The sequence below is a fragment of the Poeciliopsis prolifica genome, unplaced genomic scaffold (genome assembly GCF_027474105.1).
Source record: "Poeciliopsis prolifica strain line A6 unplaced genomic scaffold, Auburn_PproV2 SCAFFOLD008, whole genome shotgun sequence".
Taxonomy (NCBI): Eukaryota; Metazoa; Chordata; class Actinopteri; order Cyprinodontiformes; family Poeciliidae; genus Poeciliopsis; species Poeciliopsis prolifica.
The window spans coordinates 7,484,828-7,506,009 of NW_026562383.1; the positions used below are offsets into that span (position 1 = coordinate 7,484,828).

The 21,182-nt window shown below is 36.6% G+C and overlaps 1 protein-coding gene and 1 long non-coding RNA gene across 4 annotated transcripts in view; one reads left to right on the forward strand and one right to left on the reverse strand.

Moving 5' to 3' along the window:
• LOC129361918 (uncharacterized) overlaps window positions 1–819 on the reverse strand; it is a 29,780-nt gene extending 28,961 nt beyond the window's left edge. The window contains exon 1 of the long non-coding RNA XR_008606176.1: window positions 742–819. This is a non-coding gene — a long non-coding RNA (uncharacterized LOC129361918). The remainder of the gene's footprint in view (window positions 1–741) is intronic.
• The window catches only part of brinp2 (bone morphogenetic protein/retinoic acid inducible neural-specific 2), a 184,329-nt gene that overhangs the window by 113,073 nt on the left and 50,074 nt on the right, over window positions 1–21,182 (forward strand). For 2 of the 3 annotated variants that reach the window (XM_055033142.1, XM_055033143.1), the window contains exons 3-5: window positions 4,627–4,817; window positions 6,081–6,262; window positions 14,230–14,335. In XM_055033142.1, the coding sequence (XP_054889117.1) occupies window positions 4,627–4,817; window positions 6,081–6,262; window positions 14,230–14,335 (479 nt within the window). Of the gene's footprint in view, window positions 1–325; window positions 659–791; window positions 852–4,626; window positions 4,818–6,080; window positions 6,263–14,229; window positions 14,336–21,182 lie in introns of those variants that run through there. The other variant, XM_055033146.1, reaches the window with a different exon arrangement.

Here is a 21,182-nt window from a genome sequence, read left to right on the forward strand (position 1 = left end):
AAAGTAGTAATAATACTATTAATAATAATAATAAAAGTCATAGAAAACTAAAACTGTAAATATGGGGGCAAATTGTGTACATAGTTTGTAAGTGAGCATACATAAAAAACTGGTACCTTCTGTTAATGAACGAAAAGCCCACAGTGGTAAGGAGCTTGAAACTGACAAAAATAGTAAACAATTGTTTCCTGACAAACTGATTTTCATTGTGGCTCAATTAAAATGATGGTAGTTAAAACTTATTAGTGTTTTTGTGTCTGTGACCATAGAGCTGATGGACATTTTGTCTCATCTGTCTGAAGGTCAGATGAGACGCCTCACTTTTTAATGATTTGCTTTCTTCCTTGGTCACCTCACATGACCTTGACCTTGTAGTTTCCCTTTACTTCCTGGACTTGGTTGTTCTGGACTTTTAGTAACAATTCATATCACAGTTCTCTTGAATTTGTCATTAATTTTCCTCCAGCCAGGGAGGATTGGACCTTAAGTTTAAGAATAATCTGTGTAATTGTAGTCATCTTGCTCTGTCATTTTCTTATTCTGTTGAACCTCAATTCAAAATAATTTTTTTATTGGTTAATTTTTAGTAAATCTTCATTTATCCCTTTTGTCAATTTCAGGTTGTTTCAGTGACACTGTGGGTCCATACATACATGAGGTTTGTGTAAAGTTATGTAGTTGATATGTAAAGACATTGTGTGTGTTTGAGATGAGTGAACTCTGGTCAGGAAGTCCACTAACATGAGCTCATCTCTTTATCTCTGGACCTGAAAACCATCCTGGGTCTGAAGAGCCTCCAGTCACATGATCAGGCAGAGACGCCTGGATAGAAGAAGAGCAGAAAACGTGATGTGAGAAACACCATCATATATATACAAGAATAGTAAAGAGAAACACTTAAAATCAACATATAAACTAGAAAATTCCTGAAGAAATTTAACCGGGGCCTGCCAAAGTGTGCCCGTCGGTTTGGACCTAGCGTTCTGATGCTAAACATTAGCATCCATGCTAAAGAAAGCTGCAATGTCATCAATAGCACGTGGATAGTCACAAGCATGAATTATTGAACATGGGTAGTAAGTAAGGGAAACAGCTAATACCTCATTTAAGGTAAAAGGCTAATGCTAATGCTCTGCTTTGCTGTGCAAGGCAGAGCTCTAGCCTCAGAGAAAAAAATTTAAACTTAATTTAAAATTTCCACACTAATTCCATGTGTAACAATGGTTGGTTAAAAAGAGTTATAGAAGGCCCAAAACACAAGCAGTTCTAAAGTCTAGCTTTTTCCTCCGAGTTCTGCAATAGTTAGAACTACAGTGACGCGTTTTTGCAGTCCTAATCATCTGGCCCTGCTGTGTTCCGTTGCTATGGTAATGGATCCTCTGCAGGCTGTGAGTCAGACAGGGGGAGACAGAATTCTATCAGTTTGTGGCAGCCATTTTCACTAAAATAGGCATGATCCAGAAAGGAGTCTTAAGGCTTTTATTTTGAAATTTTCAGTAAGCTTCATTTTAACTGTCCAAAATAATCCAAAGTGTAACAGTGGTTTTGTTAAAAAAAAGTCACATAATCCCCAAGAGAGCAATTCCATAATATAATAGAATGTCAGGGCTTTTTTTTTGAAATTTTAATTCAACTTAATTTAAAATTACCACACTAATCCTGTGTGTAACAGTGGTTGGATAAAATCAGTTATAAAATGCCCAAAACACAAGTAGTTCTAAAGGCCAACAGCTTCCTCACAGCTCTGCCATAATAAAAACTACAGTGATGCGTTTTTGTAGTCCTAACCACTGGCCCTGCTGTGCTCCGTTGCTATGGTAATGGATCCTCTGCAGGCTGTGAGTCAGACAGGGGGAGACAGAATTCTATCAGTTTGAGGCAGCCATTTTCACTAAAATAGGCATGAGCCAGAAAGGATATTAAGGCTTTTATTTTGAAATTTTCAGTAAGCCTCGTTTAAATGTCCAATCTATTCACATGAGTAACAGTGATTGTGTTAAATCAGTTCTAAAATGCTCCAAACAGCAATTGATATAAAAATTGTCAAGGCTTTTATTTTGAAATTTCATTAAGCTTAATTTCATTAAGATTAATTAAACTTAATTAACACTAATCCCATGTGTAGCAAAGGTTGGTTAAAATCAGTTATAAAATGCCCAAAACACAAGCAGTTCTAAAGGCCAGCTCCTTCCTCAGAGCTCTGCCATAGTAAAAACTACAGTGATGCGTTTTTGTAGTTCTAATCAGCTGCTCGGCCCTGCTGTGCTTCGTTGCTATGGTAATTAATCCTCTGCAACTGTCATGTGTGTGAGACAGAAAGAATTCTATCTTTGTGAGACACCCAGTCAGCTTTGACTGAAAAAAGCAGTCCAAACAACTGCTTCCCGTTCGGAAACCGTGATACATATCGGAAAACCGTTTGAAGCGTATGAGAGGGCTATCTTTCATCTCCGATAGTCCCGCTATTCATATCTGTACATCACTCACAGTAATAATAGCGACGAGATAAAAATGGTGTGCGCTGAGGTCTGACATTTTTCAGAAATACATGGAAGGGAACCTGGCTGAGCGAGTCAAAATCCTGTCGCATCACTTCGCTCTGAAGCCCCTAGACAGAAAACCATAAGCCCTAGAAAAATTTTGAAAACATTTTACCGGAGCAGGCATGTGTATCTATGTCATGACCGAGTTTGATACCGATAGGGCGATATTTGTGGTCGTGACGGCGATTTCAAAATTTATTTGGGGTCAGAATCGCAGTGCTTCCCACACTCTAACGAAACGTTGGTTACACTCTAGTTTGGGCAGTTTCTAACTGACAAGAATTTTTGATGGTTTTTCGCTTTTTACTTTTTTATCGTAACTCCGAATCCCACCAAAAGTAATAGCACCCCTCCCGGCGCCGAGCCGCACGATTTGATACCACTTTTGTGGGTGTGCTCGCAGCGGTACGAGCCGCATTCCGGTTGACGGAAGAAAAATAAATAAAGAGACATTCTATTGGGTGTAGATTAATAGGTGCCTGCCATGCAATGCATGGAGGCAGTTATTGACTTACTTTGCAAGTCAGTAACTGCCTCCATGCATTGCTAGGCAGGCCCCAATTAAAATTAATTAATATAACTAGTTAGGTTATAATTCAAAGCTTTCATATGACATAGCCTACTTACATTTCAGTCATTATAAAACTTAATGGTTTTTCACATATTCTTAAAACACACATTTCAAGCAAGAGCTGGGAGATATAAAACATTACAGGGCAGCGTGTCACTAAAACATAAGAATCTGTCTAAAACACGATCTATCAGCACTAGCATGGCTAATATAATAAACGAGGCACTACGCAGCGGTGCACAACCATTTTTTTTTTCTTTTTAGAAATGTATGACAAGTGCCACCTCTCATTAGGAAGGTAACAGTGGTTACCGCTGAGCGGTAAAATGTTGTAAATACCTGCAAAACTCCTCTACGGTGGACTCTAAAGGCCTTGATGTGTTTTTGAACAAGCAGGAACCACATGTCAGTAACCAATCAACAGCGTCGGGCATCGGGCTGCTTTCAGGGACAGTCGGAAATTAGAGTTTTTCTGGCAAATCTTTGCCGATCTCATAAGTATTATGTTTTAAAATTACCATTTCCAGTGGGGTGGCACTAGGGGTGGCCAGGCGTCTGTTGGGGGTGGCAAGTGCCACCCCGGCCACCCCTGTGGCTCCGCCACTGCTTAAAAAAGGACTTATCAATTCAATACACAGGCTGAAACTGAATTAGTCCATAAAAGTCCTTCAAATAATGTAAATCAGCTGATCATGTATGTGTTACCATAACAGTCATAGCATTTGCATTTCCAGACCATTACCACGCAGTGCTTCTCTTTTGTTCCCTTTGCTAACATTAAATGTAGTTATAAACACCTTAATGTTGCTGTTATTCACATATCTCTGACAGAAAACAAACAAAAACAAAAAATTTGAATGGGAATGTCTTCACTACAATTAAAGTTTTGATTGAATCCACCCTTACACCACACCAAGGTTGGTGTTTCTCTTTAGCAAAACTCTGAATGATTTCAAGCATGTACTCTATAAAAGTCTTCACTCGCATCATTTCATGTCAGAATCTCTGCTGTTTTTCCATCTACAATTTACTCGCCAATGGTCAGAGAGGAAATTAGAATTGGCAGAATGCATTAAGGAAAACTTTGGACTTAGTAAATAAAATCAAAACAATGCTTACGCATTCATTGAGTAGCAGAATAAACTATGCCTTTTCTAAACCTCCTTTATTTAATTCCCATTTGCTTTGGGGTTGATGAAAATCTCCAGTGGACAACAGGTGACAGACTTGCTAACTTCTGGTCAGATTAGCATCTTTTTGAAGAGTAACTTAGAAGAAAATTAGATTGATAAATCACATGTTGACACTAGATTTGAACTATAGACACCAAAAGATATTCTTTCATCTTACTTGCTGAATGCAAATTTAAAACTGACCACTGCCTTCAATTAAATTCTGCAAGAGAGTCATTGTGTAAGCAGGTCCTGGGTTGTGGCCTAATTTCCGACTGTCCCTGAAAGAAGGAACAATGGCACAGTGTGTATTCACTTGTGAATCTGTCCATACCTGCAGGGAGTTCAGCCACTGGAAGGTGAACAGCTTGGCAACAGAGAAGAGAGATTTCCTCAAAGCTCCGTTGCCCTTAGCACCAGAGTTCCTACGCAACCTGCGTTTACTGGGGAGGCGGCCAACCCTGCAGCAAATCAACGAAAACCTCATCAAGAAGTACGGCACCCACTTCCTGGTTTCTGCTACCCTGGGAGGTAAGGAGGACCTGCAGGTGTTCGTTCTTAGAAATTGATGGGACACACGAAGATAGAAGAGATACTCATTTTAGGACTTGTTGGAGTGATATCCTGTGTCAGTGTGCCACTGCAGACAGATGGAAAAAGTAAGCTAGACCCACACCTCATACCCTGAAGCATTTGACCATTGTTATTGCTTGCGGTGCTAAAATTCCCCTTTTCCTTTCCACTGAAGAAGACACACAGCTGTAGAAATCTATAAAAAAAGGAACAGAAAATGACATGAATAAAACTCTTGCTCTCTTCACAGTAATATGCTGAAGGTTTTTTTTTTCAGTCTTGACCCCTGCAGAGTAAACCGGAACAAAACAAAACTGATATTGCAAATTTGTGTAACAAAGTAGTAGAGATTTAAAATGCTCTCTTTTATCATTCTGAATTGAATAGCAGTATTGAAATGTTCAACAAAAATCAAAATTTCCATGGTTTGTTGTTTAGCAATAAAATCATTAGGTGGCTGGTCCATATTTCCAGCCGTTATTAAGCGAGAGGCGGGGTACCACTTGGGCAGGTCATAAGTCAATTACAAGGCAACACAGAGAGGCAGAACATGATGTTTGATTGGATGAATGCAAATACATCATGAAGTAAGTAGAAAAACTTACTTCATTGTGTATATATGTGTTTAGCATTTTACATAGTTCTCACATCTTTGGAGTTGTTGATATGCTCTTAATATCATGCTGCTCTGAGTCTAACATTAAAGATAAATATTTCAGAATATTAGTGTTTGGGTTATGGCCGGGTAATACAGTTACCAGTAAGCTTTGACTTGTTTAAAACTTATCCAGTTATTGGATTACAATAGACTCAATGGCATTGGTCATCTGAACTGGGAAATTCTTGTGATACTGCACTAAAATAATAGAAGTATTTTGATTTTTGAAGGTGTGCTGTTATAATTTGTCCAAACTCGAGACATTGCAAAATTAGTCTCATTATATTCTTCTCCATATAATTCTGTAGAGATTTTCAAAAGTTAGTTGCAAATCCCGGACAGTTTACTAAAATGAAATAGGTAAGTTTCCTGTAATTGCTTGATGAAGGCAAAAGGAGCCAAGAAAGTAGGTAAATTATGAAAATGACTATTCAAAAAAAGAGCGATAGGATTAAAAACCTACCAAAATACTTGAATGAAAAAACAAACAAACTAGTATTTTCAGTGAAAGTAGTAGCTTTTGTAATCAGGCACAAATGGATAAATTGATTTTTGATTCACAGGAGAAGAGTCTTTAACTATTTTCCTGGACAAGCAGAAGCTAAATAAGAAGTCGGAGGGCAACAGCAACAGCTCTGCGGTGTCCCTGGAGCTGCTCCATCAGTTGGCGGCCTCTTATTTCACCGATCGGGAGAGCACCCTGAGGCGACTCCACCACCTCCAGATTGCCACCTCTGCCATTAAGGTACTGCACTCATTTACTCAGCATGTGTACTTACAATACAAATCCAGATGCATAATCTTTGCTTCAGTGCCCTGCTGAAAAATGTCTGCTTCAGCATGCTGCTCATGCACTATAAAGCACATGCAAATGCAGTGTTTATTTGCAAAAACACACACTTTTGCAGTTTTTAGGATTAACAAGCAGCCAGTTATGAGGGTGGAGAGTCCAATATCAACGCTCCTATAAAACTCGTCTCTGAGGTTATATCATTCGGTGCTACGTCTACAACAAATACCTTCAACAAACAATTATTTTTAAAGATTATTGTTGCAGTGCATGGTTCCAAGGTTCAAGAGATTAAAAAGGGTTCAAGGAAACACCTTTTTTTAATCTAAAGAGGCAAGTGTTGATTAATGACACGGTTCATGCACTACAACTCTCAAAGGAAGCACAGCATCGCAAATGTCAACTTTCTCTAAGGTCTCAAAGGGAATTGTACACATACACAGGTACATATTGTACCCTATTACACACCATCTGGAATAATTTCCATTTGTTTTACTGCAAAGAGAAGCTGTCAAATTAAAGGTACAGCAGCCTTTCAAGCGCAAAGGTGTCTTTTTCCTTACTATATAGCTGCTTTACTTCACAGATTTTAGTTCGGAGAATGGAGATAAAACCTGAGATTTTTGAACTACCAATTTTAAGAGGCAGAGTTGATTAAACCTTTCCTCAAAAAATACAGAAAAAAAACAACCATTATGTCCTTTGTCTAACAAGATATTGTCTGAGTCCTTTGGTATCTCGTGGGAAAGAATAAGCAAGAAAAACATTTTTCACAAATCTGCTGGCTTTCCTGTGGTGACAGCAGGTGTGTGGGTGGGTGGGCCATGCTTCTCTTCATCAACTTAAACAACAAATCTGATTGAAACGACAAATAATTGGCTTGGTACCAAATTTATATGAAGCCGGTATATCATGAGTATTTTCTCCTTGTTGTCTCCACTTGCTGAAAACTCTGCAAGCAAAAGTTAGATTGGCTTTAAGACTTTTTTTGTGTCCAAGGGCCCCTTTAAACTGGAGCTCAAAGCACTCGATTGCTCTCCAACTAACATTCAAATGGTTGGATGAAGCTGTTTTTATGCTGGACTCAAAATTAATAATTTTAACCTTGAGAAAAAAAAAAAGATTTTTACATTGGCAATAAATATAACTTTAATTTTAATGCTTAAAGAAAGGATGGTTGAATATTTTTTTTATAAGTTAACTAGTAATTACAACAACCTCTTTTAGCAAGTGAGAATTTTGTTTTATACATAAGTAGAAAAGAAATGACCTTACTAAGCTTGGAGTGCATACATTCTGGGGGGAATGTAAGTAACTATCACTGCAGCTAAATTGATTTGTGTTCGCAAATATGTACATTTATGAATGCACAATATCTCTCTCTCTCTCTCTTAATCTCTGTTAATTGCTTATGTTCCCCTTCTCTTATATGTGTATAAGCCAGCTGGGGTCTGAAGACAGAGAAGCAGTATTTCTTTGCAGAGATTTATAGCCCACTGAAAATTCCACAAATCTGACCACGATGAAGAAGTGGCATGAAGGCAGCCAGCATTGAAACAAACCATTCAGAAATGCTGTCTGCAGTTTGCCACAAGTCATGTGTGGAACACAGGAAATATGTCTGAAGACAGCGCTTTGTTTAGATGAGACAAAAATGTAACTTTTTGGCCTACATGTAAATGTTAATGGAAGACACTAACACTGGCAAACTATCCCTGACTGGTTTTCTTAAGTAGGGGAAGGGAATCTGGTCAAAGTTGACGGTGAGCTCGATACAGCTAAATATAGAACAATTATGGAAGGGAACATTTCAGAGGACAGAAAAGACTTAAAACGAAGACAGAGGTTCCCTTTTCAGATCTGTCGGGAGATTTGGAAATTGGTGAGCAATGGGTTTCAGTGAACACAGAGCAATTTTTGATTCACAGGAGAAGAGTCTTTAACTCTCCTCACAAGAAAAATTGGCAAATATGTTTTTAGATTTACTCTGCGAACATACCCCGAAAGATCTGGAACAAGTCCCTATTCTTAGATTATTTAGAGAAAACATTTGAAAAGCAAGTTGTTTTCTTTCAGTTCACAAGTAGGAGCTGTTTTGCTATGTCCTATCAAAACTTTCCCATTTCCTCGTTTTTAGTTAGGTTTGTTATTATAACATGAAGGAAGTTCAAGATATATCGATACTTTTCCAATGTGTTGTACATGTTTATTGGATAAATTCATAGTTGGATCTCAAAGTTCAAGTCTTAAAAAATCCAATTCTGGTGCAAATATACATAACGCTTCAACAATATTTACCAAATGTATACCAGATGTACTAAAGTCACGTTTTCTACTTTATTGTTAGATTTACTCCTCAAGTAAAAATGTACTTAAATTCTGATAAGAAAAAAAAAGATTTTGCCAACCAGCTGATTGAAAAGCAGAAGGCAGGTTCTGTTCCAGCTTTTATTTTTATAGGAATAATCTTCAATATCTGTTTAGTCTAAACAGAGGGAATTAATTTGTCAGCCATGTTTGAAGCTGGACTTATCTACAAAACAAGAGGGAGAGAAAAAGAAATATGATGCAGAATGTAAAACTGAATTGAAGAAAGGAAAGCTTGAAATGGCAACCATTTAATACATCTGGACCTTAAAGAACAAAATATCCCCTAAAATTAATACTTCTGAGAAAGTTAAATGTGAGTAGATTTTTGAGGGGGGGGGACAACACATTTTACATTTTCAATACATTAAGAGCAAATCTGGAATAAACAAAAACATATAAAAACTGGATACATACAAAGACATAAAAGCCATCCAAAAGATCTCCTTTTATACCTTCCCACTAGATGAAAATGTCTAGTATGTGGGCCATTTTCAACAATGTATTCTGCTATATAGACTCATCACACAAGAGGAAGCAGCACTGAGTGGGATGCACTTGACCCACGTCCATGTTTTTCCACTGGGTTTTGTGTCACTGCAGCACCAAGTAGGAGGTTGGAGCAGAACATATCATTCTCTCCACTAACAAATCCCAGCTACATGTCCATTTAGAAAACATTTCGCTGAGAAGATTTTGTTAGAAACTCAAAAGAAGTCTATTCTTAAGGATCAAAACAATGTCAGCAACTTCACAGAGACACCTGAATTCAATTCAAAAATCATTTTGCAAAACAATGATCCCAAACGCAAGCGTTTTAAACATGTATTCCAAGAACAAATTAAACAACCAATTTTCATACTAATCATGTAGTTTCATTACTACATTTTAATATTTTTGCAAACCATTGAGCCTCTAAAGGTTTTTCATCAAATAAAAAAGCATTTCCAGTTAAGTTGAGGATAATTGTGGACTTATTCAAAATCACCAGGCATTTAATATAAATATAACTGTATGCTTACTTTAGCTGAAGCCTTGGTTTGATAGAAGTACTGCTGCAATAAATAATTCAAATGTAATAGAAGGAAAAAACAATCTTTAATGCTCTGAACTGTAAAAATGTAATAAAATGCAAAATAAAAAAAAGAAGGAAAAAGTTTCTGATCATTCACGCTACTGAGTGATCATTGAATGTATAATATCCCAGGTTGATTGATCCTTTCATTTAAGAGTTGTTTGGAGTTTTTAACAAACTAAGAGCCAGCTCTCAGATGAATTGTCATTGAAGTTCCTCTTGGGAGGTACTGAAAGCCCGATGTGTTCTCAGCGTGAGGCTTTCAGCACAGCTCAAAGTTCTGATGCTTTATGGTCCCTGCAGACAAAGTGTGTTGACTCAAAAATCTCTTACTTGGAGGAATAATTACTATGAATAAATGTTGGAAAATTAATATATGTTTGCATTAAGTAGTGTCTATTTTTATCACATTTTTGCAAGTTTTATGTGATATTAGTTATTGAACTTTTTCCAACCTAACAATAACTCATCAGTGATATATTATCTCTATTTGTGAAACTTTGACCTGCCAATACTACTTGTAGCTAAACTGAATTTTCTTAATAAACTACAATAAAAGAAGATCTAAGAGCAGATTCTTAATCACCCGTTAGAGATGAGGTCTATTGGAACCCCTGAGCCTTTTACTCTGTGCGCAGTCCAGCAGGGTTGCATTGACCCTACATGCACTTTTGTAAAGTTATTTTTGTTCTTTGTGCAGTTTCGGGAACTGGCGGTCTTTCGGGACACACCTCCGCTTCCCTGCTGTTAGGCTGTGACGTTTGCCGTCCTCCTGCTGAGCGTCGTGCTAAGAGAGTTAAAACACAAGGTTGACAAGTTGTGTATAATGCCAATTAGAAACCCAGCTGATTGCCTCAAGCCACAGACGTCGCAGCAGTCAGTTCTTTTGATACCTCTGCTAACGTTAATTATCTGTTTTGTCAGTGAGAGAGATGACACTGCGCATATTTTGATGATTTAATTTTCTTGTCAGATGCCATAAATAAAAGACAAAAAAAACAGATAGTTTTGATTCTTAAGTTAACATACCAAGTGAGAAATATGCTATTTTAATGTTTTTTAATATCAAATAAAATAAATTTACATTTCTCTTCGTGGAAGTTTGACTACAAAAAAGAAAGACAGTAAATGTTGTATTTAAAAGTAAAAAAGTTGTTCAGTATTAGCAGAGAGGATTTTTTATTTTTTCATGTTTTCTACCCACTCAGATATGCAGTTCATCTCTCAATTGAATTTTCCATATAGCTATTCAACCACTTGGCCTCTCAAATGACATAACCTTTGCTGCCATAGAAATCTTGTATTAAATACAATTTCCTTTTTGTGCTCTGTGTGGTTATTAAAGGCAGAAACAATGTCACACTGTATCAGTGAGAGGTGCTGTAATATATGGTTTAATATTATTTCAAACTTACAGTTACTAAAATTTAAACAGCTGTTTCCACATGTATGCTTTAGAGCAGTGGTTCTCAAATGGTCGGTCTTTGTAGTCACCATAACCCCTCAGTGACAAACAATGACTTGAGTCATGTAAATTTTTCAGTCATTTTTTTTTTCAACCATGAATTATGAGGCTGGTATAACAATCAGTGCAACGGAGTAGCGACCTTTTCTTGTTTTAGCAGTCTCTGTGGATGTTTTGATGCAAAATAACATGAGTGCAACATGAGATAAATTCTAATTAATGTGAAATATTTGGCTGAGAATTATCTCACGTCAACATGGCACATGTCAGAAGCAGACATTCAAGACTACTCTTTTCTTTCTTTTCTTTTCTTTTTTTGTTTTTTTCTTTTTGGCTGCGCACCAGAAACTGAAGACCAATATGTTTTGAAAAAACCTAAGCAGCACTAAGTTCAACCATGAGTGTAACTTTAACGTCATATACCTTAAATTGCAGGAAGTTTGGAGAACTGAGCCTGTTTCAAAATAAGAGCCTCAAAAGTCTAAGTTGGCAGATGAATGCTCAGATTTTTACTGCCCAAATGACAAGGCAAGAATACTTGCATATTACAATGGAGCTGCACCAGAACTAAGACAGGTTTACTCTCTCAAATGTCAATGAGTACCAGTGGAAATGACTGTTTCTGTGTTACCTAAAAAAATGTGGTCTTCTTTTGTGTCAAAAGAAGACCACATTTTCATTTTTTTAGCATCACTATAATATAGAAATAAGCTAACAATAAGTGTACTTCACTCAGCAACAACATGGAACTGTCGGCACTTGGTTATAATTAATTCACTGGCTGGAAATGTTGGAAATTCGGAGATTTCAACTGTCCAATCACAGGTGGACAATCACAAGTCAGGGTGGGGGAAAAAATGACAATTGGCACAGATAAATGCCAGTGAACTTAGTTGCTTTGCTAAATGTTGGTTGCTAATTGTGAAACCTTGAACAAAGAACATAATCTAAACAGTAAAAGTCCTCACTGCACGCCATCCAGTCTTGGTCTCAAACAGACTCAAGTTGTTTAATTTTTTCTTCGGTGGCGTGATGATTTCATTCAAATTCGGGTTTATGCATTTGACAGCATGGCCCTTTCAAAGCAAAATTTGCTTTATTTTGTGTTTAGTTGGAAGAAAACAAAAGTCTGAGCGGTGAAATACAAGAGGTTAGTTAGTGGGTGGAGGCAAAAAAAGAGAAGTGGTATGAGTCATAATCACACCCTCAAACTAATTTGGTCATTTAGTGAGCAATGAGGAACGGACTTTATAGTTAGCCTGCCAACATGAGAAAAACTAATTCAATTTAAAGAGATAATTTTTTTTTGGGATGATTACTAAAAAAATTTTTGGCTTTTTCTACGACACAATTTTGGAACCACATCTGCTGTGTAAACAAGAAGCTAAGAAAAAAGGCCTCATCCTGTCTCACACATCTTCTGTTGCCTCATGTCTTTATCTCTGTTATCTTTAACTCGATCATGACACTGTGTCTCTCTCTCTCCTATTTTTGTATATATTTGACAGATTTTTGAGATGTGTATCACCCACACTGCCTTGAAGGATAACTTCTATTTCGTTTGATAATAGATGCAATCTTAAGGCAAGCAGAGTGAGAAGATATAAGCAACAAGACGGCTGCACAGGCTGCATCTTTTTCCAGATAGGCCACTTAGCTGAAGAATAGCTTTGCTAGAGGCCACATCCATCCTCTGACGCTGTGCTATTTTGAACACTCACATAGGAAATGAACCATTTGTCACATTCATACTTCTTCTTCATGAAAAACCTTTTTTATTTTCTCCAGTTCCTCTGATTCTTCACTTTCCCTTCATGCACTTGTCTTGTCTCTGAGTTACTCTGATTATTGTTTGATCCCCAATTAGCCACCATTAGTATTGCATTTGTATGAGAAATCTGGGACAAAACTGTCCATATACTTTCTATAATTCTCAAGAATTAATATCCTGGTCACAATTTTAAGCCAAATAAATGTTTTACTGCTCTTCACTGCAGTTATTTCAGCGACATCCGACATGAACATAAATTTGTCGCGATTTCCTTGTGACAGAAAATGCTGCATGTGTTTCCTACATGTAGAGCAACTCTGTGAGGTTTTTGTTTTGGGGTTGTTATCACAGACACTGTTGGTGATGTCCCGCCATGGAATAATTTCAGTCAGAAATGTATTTGATGAGTTTCAAGAAAATCGTCTGAATTTGCAGTATTTCCAGTAAGCTACTTCCCTCTTGATGATTCATTTATTTGGCAACAACGAGTGTCAGGATTCATTTGAGTCAGATTGATGGAGACCTTAGACTTGTGATTTTTCATCAAAAATGGAACAAAATGATTATCATTGATTCAGAAACCAAAGAGTTCCAATATGAATTTCGCACTTTTTATCCAAATATGCACGCACTATATAAAAGAAAGCGTCACATATCTAAACAGATGTTTCAACAAATTTGCTTGATTTTTTTTTCTCATTTTCTGACTCAAAATAAAACAACTTATTGGGGAAGCCATAAAGTTTCTAACAAAAAACCTTTATGTAACTTTGAATCTATGGAGCCACAATTTAACTTGCATAAACCCCATAACAGGTAATTTTAAGAGTCCTTGAAATAAAACAGACACCGTCGTGTTTATCTTTATGTACAAGCAAATCATTGTTGAATGCCTGCTCACTCCGTATAGCACTCCTTCCTTCGATAAAACCTCTTTAATGTTAATTCATAAACATGTTTCTCTCCTCTCTCTTATTCTATTGTTCTCTACATAGCAGCCCACACACGGCAGACAGCTGTGGCTGCAGGTGTTGTAGTCTAAAGCAAAAATGCTAGATTTTTTTTTTTCCCTGCTCTCAGAGGGCTTTACTTCATCTTGCTGTCACAACTGCCACAAGCTGTACTCTAAGCCATCAAAGACGGCAACAAACATCTCCCTTGTTTATTGCTAACATAATGGTAACACATTCAGCACATATATTGTATGTGATGTTAAATAGATCCTCTCTCTCCTTTAACTCCAGGTAACGGAAACAAGAACAGGTCCTCTCGGCTGCAGTAACTACGACAGCTTGGACTCCGTTAGCTCGGTGTTGGTGCATAGCCCAGAAAATAAGATTCACTTAAAGGGTAAGGCCCCACAAACACAAATACACACATACTGTACGTGCAGCTTAATGCTGTAAGCATGTACACATAGCCTCAACCCTGCAGAGAAAGTCCACTGATGGAATAAAATTAACCATACCCACACATTTAAGCACACAGAAATTTACCACATCCGTCCATCCCACCTGCCTGCCAACTGTCTCACCTCTGGTGTTGTTGGCTTGGATGACCCTTTACTTTACGCTGCAGTAGTTTATATGTCTGTTTCTGCCTGACTGGTTTTCAGTCTCATAGGAAATCTGTTATTTTACCAGCCTGCAGATAGCCCAGACCCACGCTGACCTTAGCTTAATCCATCCAAACCCGTCTACAAAACTCTGTAAACAGGCAAAACTCAGATGGTTAAATCACTAAATTATATTTTTGTATATTTGCACTTATGAGAAAATATTCAACAAATGAAATCAGGTGGTAAAGAATTGAAGTATTGGCAGAATGACAAATTGCCTTGACTTTTTTTTAATGGAGTGTAATGATGGCTGGTCTGTGGAGGCAAGACTTTCTTTAACTTGCAAATAAAGGTCTACCAATTGCAAGAACATTGCAATAAGTAAAAAAAAAGTTCATTTTTTTGTTTGTTTTTCTTAGCAAGACGGATCCAGAAAAAAAGGACTCCTATTTCAAGGCCATGTTAGCTTGACCAGTCAGTGTCTGTAAGAAGCATTTTTGGTATTCTCTTCAGCAGACAGAGTATGAATGATTTAAAAGCACTGTGAGATATTTCCAGCTGCTACATTCAGGAAACTTCGTTCCTGCAAATGTCTTTGAAACATCATCAATTTTCTCTATTTATGTGAATGGTTTTTGAAAAGTAGCTTCACTGACATGAACTTATGTCAATACACCAACACAAATCTTAGTGGTAAAGACATGATATTGACAAGCTTGTGCTGCATTTCCTGTCCACTGCTGCAGTTTGGTGGTTCTTCTGCTTTATGTTGAGAGCATAGAAAATGTCTAAAATGGACAGCCCTTTTTCCAAGGTCATTGTGGAAATAAATTTTTAGTAGATTTTGGTTTCATCTTTTAGCAACTCATTAACCCTCATTTACAATTATATAGAAATAAATACTTTTTTGTTTCTGCTGTCAAAAATGTGCTAGTCAAAAATTATTGCAAACATATGTATACATTTAATTATTTAGTATCATTTGGACATAACTGGTAAAATGCGGCAAAGTGATTCCAATCTGATCATTGGTATATTTAGATTTTGCATTGATTTTCATTTTTGAAATACATATTATGCCCCTTTGGCTGCATTATGATTGGAAGCAGTTTCAAGTGAATTTGTTGCAGTATTTTGCAAGGCTTGTTTGCATTTTAAATATTATAGGTGCAACCTAAACGATGTGCTTTCTATCTATTTACTTAGTAATTCTCTTTCTCTATCTTTTGTGGCCAGGTTTATCTACTCCAACACAAATTTGTGTTGGGAAAACAAAAACAAAACCTGTCTGTAAGGATTTTCTAACCAAAGCTCATTATTCCAAAGGTCAAGAGGACAAGCGATAAAAATCAATCCAGCCTGAAACTGTGTAAAATGCATAAAGTTATCTGGAATCAGGCAGTTGTCTGTGATCTCCATGCTTCTAACATGTGTTGGTGTTGGTTTAACATCTAATATTGATGGGAACAAATTTGCCTTTGATAAGTATTCAGAGAGTTCGTAGGATGCGTCCACTTAATTATTCATACAGACAAATTTCCATATTTCATTTACTGTCTGAACTCCTAGCATGTCTTTCTGGATTTGAGAGTTCAAAATGCCAAATGCTTTTGTCACAAAGTTAAAATTGCAGGAAAAGAAAAGAGCGAGAACAATGTGGTGGCTTGTTTTACACAGTGATATCCTGGATTCATTTTTAATGGAGTCCTATTTACTAATACACCAAGCACATCTCCTGCTGGTTTCATAATAGGAACCATAACAGCCAACAATAGAAAAAGATCCTGTTGAGGTTAATTGCAATTTTATATGCATACAGATTTGAAAAAGAAGAATAAATTAGTCAACTAAAGGAGGCCAAACGTCTCCATTAAAGGAAACATTATCACAATCTTAAAGGTAATATAACTAATGTGACTCAATAATTGTGCTATGATTTACTTCTGGGAAACCTGATGAATCCATTTGGATTTTTGTGATGGAGTTCATAATGGCATTGTCTAGTTTATTAGAAAATTCACACTTTCACTGTCAGTCTTTGAATGCTTCCATCACTTTGAGTTCAGAACTTGGTGAGTCAGATAGCAGGCTTTCCTTCCTCTTTTTTCTCACCAAGCAGTTCTTCAAATGTTGACCCTGCATCATAAGAATCATTCTTGTGATCACAACTTGATTTTAAAATTGTCTGCCTGACAACAAAGGTATTTATTTATTGCAGGACTTTTCCCTTTCGGAACCTTTTGGTCTAGTTATAATTTTAGAAAAAGACAGACAATCTTTGCAAATTTACTTTTGCCTTTCTCATCTTTCTGATTTTGTTTTCCACAATGATTTTTGTCACTTTAAGACATTGTTTTGGAGGCAAAACCCAAAGCTACTTAAACAAATTGAACATGCTGCCATCTTTATAGGAGAGGGCAAAGAAGTCAATGGCAATATCTGCTTTTATAAGACTTAAGTTTAGTGTGCAATGATGCATTAAAGTCAAAACAGTTTAATGTACCAGCTTGTTTACATCACCGATGAGAGCTTTCTTCTGACAACAGCCACTCTATTCATATCCATTCTCTTTTTTTAATTATTAAAATACTCTTGAAATTTTTGCCATCTTTGTCAGAACTGCTAAAGTCTCTCATTATCATCTATGTCTTGAACCCAAACACATTCAGCAATAAAGTAGGTACATACTTTTACATAAAGAATGTGAAACCATAATCATAGTTTCCAGGAACTCATTTCACCATGTTTTACACTATTATGCAAATATCAACCAATCATATACTTTGGTCAATTTTAAAAAAGCGAATAACAATGCCACACTATTCCCTAATTTCTCAATAAATTTAACGTTGAAAAATAAAATGGTGACAGAAAAAAGCTGCAAACACAGTCCAAAGATACAGAGCTATCTTCCTCTGCTCACTCACTTTCCTTCTGCACCATATCACATAATATTCATTTAATTTTATTTGATCATTTCAAAATAAATTATCCAACTAAATAATTTAAAGCAGGAGACTCAGATTGCTTAATCATTCCTTTTTATATCATAACTGCGGAAAAAATACTTAATATGTGTTTCTGTGATCAGGTATCAATCATTTATATTAGGAACACAGAGCAGTCATCATCACATAGTTCAGTAGTTAGAAAAAAATCACAAATATTTCAAAACAAAGACAACCTGATGACGAAAATTATATTATAAATTATAAAAAACATTGATGGGGGGGAAAAAAGGGAAACATATTTGATATCAAAATATGATTATCCCCTGCAGCTGCCTGACCCTGTCATTTCCTGCTAGAGCTGCCCTATAAAGTTATATTGACAAGCTTTGACCCAGAATAAAAACGAGGCTAAATATGTTCAAAACCTTAAAGTTTTTACTTTTTGTCCTTGAAGAGGATATCAAACCTTAAGTATCACAGATGTTGCTGAATAAATATCAGTTTTCTCCACAAACTGAACCATAGTTTACTTTTCCATTGCAAGGTCAAGTCCTGTATCTTTGTGTCCCTCCTTCTTTTCTTAAATGAGGAATATTTTTAGCTTGAGACCATGAGAAACCGTAGGTGTTAAGAAAAGTTAAAGAGAAAAGTGAAAAAGCCACTTTTTTGAAGGCTTTGTTCACTGTCTGACATATTCATTAAAAGCAGAATCAGTGCGTAGGTTGAGTGGGACATTAAAGCACAATACTTTCCAAATTCTCCATACAATAAATGAAAAAATATATATATCATCATACTTTCTTTTCGATACTGGGGGGAAAAAAATCATAATTGCACCTGAAAAGTGCAAATTTGTCCCTAGAAAACAAACAGACATGTTTGTTCTACAAATATGAGAACAGCTTCAAGTGAGAAACATTTAAAACCAAAACGAACCGTAAGGATCTTCAGACTTCATGTCTCGGGTAGACATTTCATTCTACAAATGCAATAGTTTATTATGTTTTTTATTGTTTTTTCATTGATTTTTGTGATGAAAAAAGGGGAGCTCTGCCAATTACCATGGGCAAAATTTTACTCCTATTTTCTCTAATTAGCTTGATGACTTCTATTTCTTCCCTTCAAAAGCAATGATCCCGGGAGCAAAGTTGATAAAAATTAGGTTGTAAAAGCTGTTTCTAGCCCAAGTCAAGCCTGCACTGAAGTATCAAGTCTCCTAAGAAATAATTATGGCAGAAACTTAGGACTATTTTGTATCAGTTCTCTGCACAAGATAATTTTTAATTAGATCTTGAAAGTCTTCTTAATGTGCTTTAGAAAAAAGATCACTGTGTGCCAAACTTCTCAGCTTACTGAGAAGTATGCTTCTCAGTAGTTCTTAAATTCTTTCAATCGTCACAGACATGATGCTACTTTATAATGGAAAGAACACAAACTCTGTTTGTTGGAATTATTTTATAATTTTTTCAATATATCTGTGACAATTATAAAATGGAAGATTCTGTCCTGATGCATCAGGACAGCATCGCTAAAGGTTTCTGGTATCCCTTTTTTCTTGGTTATGCATGTGCACTTATGTTTCTTTTTCAGAAATTTTTCTGTTATTCACAAGGTAGAGATTAGGAACCAGAGTCTAATACTAATGCAGTGAAGCCTTGGCTGCATGGTTAAAGATGGCTAAGCCATTGGGCGAGTGATTGTTGTAAGAGACACCAGAGTTTGATATGTGCTTAGTAAGCTGTATGCTCCACATCAAAGTCTTAAGATCAGAGAAGAAAAACCCATCTTCTGCTGTCGTGTCTGTCCATGAAGACGCAAGCTGATCATTTACTCAAATTAAGGCTCTTAGTAATGATAACTGCAGCACAATAATTATAAAACAACACAAGAGGCTTAAATGGCAAAGAAGGCCTTCAATAGCCAAGTGTCCTTCCATGCCAAAATTTGGCTGGGACTTTCCTCCAGATATTGAGGAAAGTTTCATCATCTAAGAAAAAAAAAAACAAAAAAAATCTAAATAGACCTGACGTCTGATAACTTAATTGGTGAGACAAGGAAATATGGCAAAAAATATGTTTTCTATGTAGCACGCTGGAGAACGCTCTGTCTTAAGAGTGTTTTATTATAGGGAAAAAATGCTAAGTGCCAAAATCGAAACATTTTTGGATGTATCACACTGCAACTTGCTAAAATTAAATACCACAGTAGTTTAAATGTGTTGGGCTTTGGGGTAGGGCTCAGTCTTTCTTTTTGTTTTACTGTAATAAAGACTATTTATTCTTCTCTAACACCAAATAAAGTTCTCTTTGTTTTTTTATCCTGCAGTCAGAGTGGAGCTTTCGAAACAATATCCCCCAATCCTCAATTCCCCAATTTTTATATGTTTTTGCAATGGTTATTACATTCAAAATGAAACCTTCCAAGTTATTAGCTAAGGTCTTCTCTTGTGTATGTGTGGGTGGCATACTTTGAGATGCGTGCATCCAGAAACCCATCAAGAGTCTAGTAAAAGTCCAGTAACAATAGACAGAACTGTGTGGGAGGAAGCGGAAACTCAAAATATACCAGTTGGTGGAAAAATTGGCTGACACACAAATGTACAATCTCAAAACTTAGGAAAGTGTTCTTGCTCCCAGCATTGTACTTCACATTACTGAAGGTTTGGTGAAAAATTCTAATGGAGGGCAAAATCTGCTGTTTTGGGCAAGTGCAGGATGAGTGCTTGTTGAAACCCAGTGTCATAGAAGTTAGAATTATGCAGTACATGTGATTAATCCCTGGAGAGAGGACTGATGTGGCTACTTCTGACAGAAGAGAGAGAAACATCTTGATAATTGTTAGGTGGGTCTAATGTTTCTTCACAAATGGTTGATTTTGCTGGGTAAGGGACAAGTTTCCTACATCCAGCTGACAAGACAGAACAACGTACGACAGGTTCATGAGATGTCAACTTTTTAAATCTAACTTTGGAAAAACTAAGAATGTCCTTGTTTTGAAAGAGTAACGTTTTCAACAATCATAATCTTGTGAGGAACAACAACAAAGCGATTGCCAGAATTGAAAATTGAAACAAGACAAAATTATTATTTTCTTCGTCAAATTTGACTCAAATCTCAGATGCATCATCATCGTCATCTAGTTTTCTTATTAGAGTTGCATTTAAGATAATATTTAACAACCACATTTGTAAATATGGTTTTTTAATGTGGATTAACATTCAAAATAGACTAACCCTGAATTCTCAGTTGTTTCATGCTGACCATTTGCCTTTTAGTTCGGCGCCCAGTTGTCTGAACAGTAAAAGGATGAGTCTCTGTCAGTGTTGGTAGGAAACACTGTTAGCCTCACAGTCACAGAACAAATGTCTCACAGTTCGTGTCACTATCCTCTAAACATACTGTGTAACCTTCCCATATGGTCGGACCGTTCTGCGCATCAGTGAATGTTCCACTGATGCTGTGAAGTTGAAGCTCTGAAGAAGCCGAGCAGCTTTGTTGCCTGTGGCAGGTCAGTGGTGTTTGTGTTCAGTAGAGCCGGTCATGCAGCGCAACGTCTTTATAGCAAATCCTCATAAGCAGTAAATAAATATCACCTCTTTCCACATGGCCACCCGTTATCTAAGTGTACTTTGACCTTTTTGTGTGTGTGAAGTTGAAAGATTAAAGGTAAATTGTGGAGTTAAGCTTGG